The 6,992-nt window shown below is 49.4% G+C and overlaps 1 protein-coding gene across 1 annotated transcript; it reads right to left on the bottom strand.

Moving 5' to 3' along the window:
* Positions 1 to 914: 914 nt before the first annotated feature.
* Positions 915 to 6,992, bottom strand: ARL2 (ARF like GTPase 2). The gene is made up of 5 exons (XM_084824819.1): positions 6,899 to 6,992; positions 6,409 to 6,519; positions 6,059 to 6,221; positions 5,071 to 5,151; positions 915 to 2,281 (listed from the first exon to the last, which is right to left on the bottom strand). Exons 1-5 carry the CDS (start codon positions 6,961 to 6,963, stop codon positions 2,147 to 2,149), a joined length of 555 nt encoding a protein of 184 aa, XP_084680945.1. The 5' UTR covers positions 6,964 to 6,992; the 3' UTR covers positions 915 to 2,146.

Below are 6,992 nucleotides of genomic sequence, written 5' to 3'. Positions count from 1 at the left end.
AGTTTGCAGCCTAAGAGCACAGGTTATTATAGTCTACCAATGTACTGGTGTAATGGCAGTTAAAACTATCATCATTATTAGGGCCTTTAATTACTGGCTCAAGATTTTTTTCTCACTTCCAACCAGATTACCCAGACAGTGTCTTTTAGAGCAAAGGAGAGCTAATCCATCAAATATAGCACCTTGGTTTCGGAGATTAATTTCCCAAATTAATTCTTATGGCTTCTCTATCCAATATTTTACCATCTTAAATATAGCAGTAAAGAGGTTTTTAAGGAGAGGGTTTACAGTGTCTCTGTCAGATTGGATCTTTGTGCAGTTTCCAGTAATAACATAGCACCCTGGTTTGCAAAGACCATGGTTAAATTTGAATGCAAAAGTTATCTGACTCTTATTTCTAATCCTTGCCTCAGGTCAGCTTTAAAGTGATTAAGGATGCAGCAGATGAAAATGGCCGTTTTGGAAGGGCACTTCAATAAAATGCCTTAGGTGCAGTCTGAGCCTCAAACCCCAAATCACAGATTTGCCCCTGCAAAGCACAACTTATTTCCTAAAAACAAACTGGTGATGCTCAGAGAAATGAAGCCCATACCCAGGCACATACATACCAGGCTAGACACACAGTACAACCCATCCGGCAAAACGCCCCTCTCGCCTCCCAGGATATTCCTTGCTGCACCCCCCTCAGCTTACTTTTCAGTTACATAGAATTCTTTGCTAGCCTGTACTGTAAGGGAAAAACTGGAGGCTAAAATTTCAGGGTCCCTGGTATTGGATACCTGGGCACACTTACTTTAAACAGCCTCAGCTTGGCCCTGATGTTGTAGGCAAAGCTCTTTCGGAAAACTGAGATGGAGTGTCCACATGGACTCGGATTGACTTAAACTCTACAAATAAGGACTAAAACAAAGACATAAACTGGATGCATTTATTAACGAAAGATAAAGACAGTTTAACAAACACACAAACCTTCAGCCAAGCCAAGCAAAGACATTACTCACACATCCTGTCACTGTATGCCTCCCATACACCACTGTACTTTACCAGCAAGGGTAAACGGACTCTCTCCTTCCCCAAGCATGAGCTGGAGTCACTGATGCCTCAGTGACAGTCTCAGAGTAACGTCTCTCGTTCAGGGTGAAAGAAGAAAGACAGACTCGGATCTCTTCCATGTATCCACCTATATATTCCATGTATCCACTTTTCACGTCTGGCAGTTCAAGCCAACACGTCTTTGCTCAGAACTCAGTACGTAGGACTGCAGCCTATTTCCAACGGGAACAACATAAATTTTTACTATCTACCTAGCATGGTGTAGCGGTTACAGTGCTAGGACTTGGGAGACCTGGGTTCAAATCCTCATTTTGACAAGGCCAGTCAATAGCCTAACCTACCTCACAAGGCTGTTGAGAGCATAAAATGGTGGGACGTAGGAAGCCATCTCTACTCCCCTGTGCTCCTTGGAGGAAAAGTGGGTATAAATGTAATGAGTAAAAGCAATAATGTCCTCCTTCGTACATTCTCGGAGATTTTTGCCAGGGGCTCACATGAGTCATGTATGGTTGTCAGTTAATTAACACTAATATAAAGCAATCGGCCAGATGTTGCAAAATTAAATTCTGAATGACGTTCACAAATGTTAGCATGTGAGCCCACCGAAAGATCTCCACCTGGGCCAACGCAAAATACATGCCTCTCCCACCCCTGCCCAAGACGGGATGTTGCAAAAACCGGATCTCTGCTATGTTCCACACCAGCAGAAGCTGGAGGTAGCCACAGCAGTCCAATCCAGGAAGAAAGCAGCCTGCACCACAACCTAGAAAGCCACGAATATGCCAAACCTTTCAGCAACAGCTTTATTAGTATGCTCTCAATTCAGCCCTAGACAGAGAACTGGGGGTGGGAAGACCCCAATTTCCCTCTCCCCGGTGCTCCGTCAGCACAGCCTGAACCCAGGGACCGCACTTGGCAGAAACAGTGAGGCCTTAGGAGCTGAGTGGATCCACAAAGGAGGGCCACGCTCCGTCCAGGGACAAAGGCAGGCCCGAAGCCACCTGGGGGAAAAAACCAGTCCAAGCTGCTAGCCACACAGAGGGTGTTGGGGGGAGGGCAGGAGGGGCAGGAGCCACAAATCCCCTCCCGCTGCTCAGTCCGCTGTGAATATCCGCCTGGAGATGTCGTCCAGCAGCCAGTCCACGCCCGCCAGCAGGTTCTCTCCGGTGTACGCGCTGCAGCCCTGGATGCCCCAGTGGTGGCTCTGGATGCTGTCGAGGTCCAAAGCCTGGAGAGGCAGAAAGATAGGGATGGGGTGATGCTCCCGTGAGGCCTGGGAAGCCCTCCAACGGGGGAGGCCTTCGGGGAGGGCCCCATCACCGCATGCTGATGGGCGAGGAGGGCAGTGGCGAGGAGGGGCCATCAGAAGCGCAGGCCTCATCACGGCAGCCCCAGTGCCACACCCCCACGGAGAGGCCAAAGATGCAGACAGCTGCATGGATCCGTATCAACAAACCTGTTCTAGCACTCATTTATGTATTTGGAAATGATACTATTTAAACTATAGATAGTACAAAATACATTAGTGATTGTATTTTTTTCCTTCTATTTTTTATCCTGTATATTTTTTTCTCTTTAATTATTATTATTATTAATAATATTATCAATAGTATGATACTAGGATTAGTAATGTTTATGGCTGGTTGATTTTAAGCTTTATTATTATATAACAGTATAAAATGTATTAGTGATTTGTTATTATTATTACTTATCCTTTCTAATTTCCCTCCTTTTTATTATTATTACTATCATTATGAGACTTTGGTTAGTAATATTTTTGGCTGGTTAAATTGTTAAGCTCTACTATTATATGTTAACTGAAGGGCAATATATGGTTATTGGAAATGAATTGTAGGCCTGCTCCCTTGCTATGAGACTGACGATATGATATTGAAATGTAAGGTTGATTATCTATGCTGTACTGAATTGTAATATTGGTAATGTTATAGGTATAATTTTTAAGGAGAATGGTATTTGAAGTTTGTGTGTAATGGAGTTTAAATTTAATCCTTTTAAGTAACTTTTTAAATATTTTTTCTTTTTTTTTTTCTTGCTTTCTTCTTCCTTCTTCTGTTCCCCCCCCCCCCTTTCTCATTACTGCTGTGTCCTCCTAAGAATACTGTATTGTTGGGAAACTGTAGATAATGATTAGGTTGTTGGTACTGTTTATTTCATTTATAAAGATAAAAAATAGAATAAAAACTTAAAAAAAAACCCCAACTGTTCTAGCAGTGTTTGTCTCTGACAGGAGCAGGTCTTTGGTAAAGCAAATGGGGCTGAATGGCCCATTCACGTCCAAGCCACCCCAAAAGGCCCTAAGAACATCAGAAGAGCCCTGCTGGGTCAGACCCGGGGCCCATCTCTCGAGCCCAACAGCACCCTCCCGCCCATGTTCCCCAGCAACTGGAAGACACAGGCATACTGCCCCTCTTACCGGAGGCAGCATAGAGGCATCAGGACCAGTCGCCCTTGAGAGCCTTCTGCTCCAGGAATTATCTAACTCACTTTCAAAGCCCTCCAAATCGGCAGCCATCACTGCTGTCAATTCAGCGGCACTGCATTACAACAGCGAACAACATCGTCTTGCTGGGAAAATTCCTTTCCTCCGAACTACGGTGAGGATTGCAGCTAAGCTCAGAGGGAACAGGGAATTCTGAGAGGGGTGGCGAATGATGCCTGCCTGCACGACACCACTGAAGGGCTCTGTGTTTGCCAGCAGGGCTTGGCTATTTCCACTTTCCCCCCAGTCCTGGGAGCCTTCTTAAGGGAGCTGCTGCTAATGAATGAGAGAGAAGGGTTTGTGCTGTCTCTGGGACAGCTTGTGGACATCTGTTCAGAGAAAGGCTATGTCCACCTTTCCTCTGTTGCCAAGAGAGAGTGAAGCGGGGGTGGGGGAGATGCTGTGAGAATGGGGGTTCCCTTTCTGGTGAGAGGAGGGTCTCTCTCTGCTGCCTGCAGGTGAGATGCTTGAAACATAGAATAGTAGGGTTGGAAGGGGCGTATAAGACCATCAAGTCCGACCCCTGCTCAGTGCAGGAATCCAAGTCAGCGCATCCCTGACAGATGGCTGTCCAGCCTCGTCTTGAATGTCTCCAGTGTGGGAGAGCCTACCACCTCCCCAGGTCATGGGTTCCATTGTCGTATGGCTCTAACAGTCAGGAAGTTTTCCCTGGTGTTCAGCCAGAATCTGGCTTCCTGTCACTTGAGCCCGTTATTCCATGTCCTGCACTCTGCGATGATCAAGAAGAGGTCCTGGCCTTCCTCTCTGGGACAGCCTTTCAAGGACTTGAAGAGCACCATCATGTCTCCCCTCAGTCTTCTCTTCTCAAGGCTAAACATGCCCAGTTCTTTCAGTCTCTCCTCACAGGGTTTGTTTCCAGTCCCCTGATCATCTGCGTTGCCCTCCTCTGAACCCTCCCTAGTTTGTCTGCATCCTTCTTAAAGTGTGGTGAAGTACCTGATTGTTTTTTTCATTCCTTTTTTCACTGCGAGTGTGATGTGGAGGAAGTATCTTACCATCTCCTAACATGAACCGTTTAGTGAATCATTTAATGCGATTATAGGTTCTTCTTGGTACTGGATATTGTTAACTGGCCTACTGGTGTGTTCTTGCACTTATTTCAATGTTTATATGTTTTAAATAAACAGCAGCTGAGCTAATGGCGTATTATGGTGACGAGGATTGCATTTGTTTCGTGAAACCACTTTAAGCACAATGTATTGCAGAAAATGCGGTACGCCGATGAATGGGCTATGGCTCACTGCCTTCTGTGGATTCTGCACCCGTGGGTGGGCACCCTGCAGAGCCGGAGAAGGCTACGGGCTGGCAGCCCATGGGAAAAACAAAGCTAAACTTTTCAGGTTGTAGAATTGGGCCAAGAACCCACAAGAGGGGGTCGCCACCTTCTCCAGCGCCAAACCACCCTTCTGTCCTTGGGCAGCCCAGGCAGCAACGCTGCCCCCACCTGTGACCGACAGGCAACAACGCTGCCCCCTCTCTCCAACCCTGGTTCTTACCTCCTGGAGGGCACTGGAGCTTAGGGCACCCGGAAGGTCCTGCTTGTTGGCAAAGATGAGCAAGGTGGCTCCGGCCAAGCGCTGTTGGGAGAGAAACAACCGGTTAAACATGTAATCTAAGAAGCAGCCTAACCCCAAGAGAGACCCTCAGCCCAGCTGGGAGGCGGGGAACAGACTGCTACTTGCAGTGGGGATTTAGGATTGCAGGGGCGGCGGGAACAGAGGCTTTGCCTTTGTCCCCTCCCCAGTGAAACTGATGAATATCAGTGGGGAAACAGTGAACTTGAGCAGATTTGGTGGGGGGAGAATTGAGATTAACCCCTCCTGGGGAGGGGGAGGTATTCAACAGTCATCTTGATGAGTTTGCTGAAAGGGGCAGGACAGGTTAAAGTCTCTCTCTTTCCCCCAGGGATCCAGATGAAGACTGACCGGGAGAGGAGAAGAGGGTGTCTCTGTATGTGTGTGTGCATAACAGTGTAGGGGTGTATGGGGTGCAGGCCTGAGCCGCTACCCATCACCACACGTGGCCCGGGGGGCAGAGGGAAGGCACATCGGAAGCTTCCTTACACTGAGTCAGACCCTGGGTCCATCTAGTACGGTCAACATGGTCCGGCAGTGGCGATCCAGGGTTTATGGCTTATTTATTAATAATACTTGTATGCTGCTTAATAATAAAATCTCCAAGGGTGCAATCCTATGCATATTTAGACAGAAAACAGTCTGACAACTCCCAGCATGCCCTGGCCAGCACCCTAAGCGGTTTACATATAAACATGAAAAATCCCATTTAAAGGACACGACTGACGCATCATCGACTGCAATAGCAACGCCAGCAGGAGTGTCAGGCAGGAGTTCCTCCTGCTCTGCTTGGAGATGCCAGCGATCAAGCCAGGGCCCTTTCTGCGTGCAAAGCAAAGGTTGCCGGCTCCTGCCTTACCCGGGGCACTGCTCCGAGGAAGGAGGCCTCCCGTCTCCTCTCCTCTCTTACCTCTTCCACCAGAAGGCTCTGCAGTTCCCGCTTGCAGTCTTCCAGCCGCTGGCGGTCAGCGCTGTCGACCACCCAGATGAGGCCATCCGTGCTCTCGAAGTAGTTCCGCCAGTAGGAGCGCAGGGACTTCTGGCCCCCCACGTCCCAGATGTTCAGCTTGAACCTGGAAAACAGATGAGACGTGGGGCTGCGTGGGAAGGAAAAGCAGGGTGTGTGTGGAGGGGGTGTCTGTGTGCCTGGGCTAGGCTGGAGGCAAGGAGCTGAAGGGCAAAGGAAGGCCTCACTTGGCCATTTCTTTGTCCTGCCACCACAGCTTGGGACAACGTGCTGGACTGAAGGGGGGGCCTCACCCACGATGTTCCAGAGTCTTGATGTTGAACCCCAGCGTGGGTGAGATGGTGTCAATCTCGTCCCCGTTGAACTTCTTCAGGATCGTGGTTTTGCCGGCATTGTCCAGGCCCCTGGTAGCGGAAGACGTTAAGAGCGACTACCGCAGCGGAGGAGAAGGCGGGAGCGGGGGAATGGAACGCCTTAACGTCTTCCCTGAAATTGCCCATCCTTGCCAGGAAGCCTGTGCCGTGCACCCAGGAGCATGCATACAAGGTTGCTGGCTGCAGCGGAGGCAAGGGCACTCTGCACATGCACAGCAGCACTCTCTACCCTCTTGAGTTAACATCAGATGCTGCATGGAAATGCCAGACCAAGCCAGGCCCGGTTTTCTCGGGGAGGCAGAGTCATGCATGAAGCTCAGCCCAACTAAGGCGCTGCCCTCCTCGTCCCCCTCCCCCAAGTCCGCCCCCCGTCTCTCTCCCCGCCCTCCTTTTCCCCGCGGAAGGATACAGCATCAGCAGCCGCAGCTCGCGCTCCTTCTGCCGCATCTTCTTCAGGATGCTGAGCAGCCCCATCGCACAGGCGGACGGACCCGCCCGCTCTC

This window comes from Heloderma suspectum, chromosome 17, assembly GCF_057233095.1.
Source record: "Heloderma suspectum isolate Gila_16-S chromosome 17, 16-S_ref, whole genome shotgun sequence".
Lineage (NCBI taxonomy): Eukaryota > Metazoa > Chordata > Lepidosauria > Squamata > Helodermatidae > Heloderma > Heloderma suspectum.
This window is presented reverse-complemented; position numbering and strand designations above follow the sequence as displayed.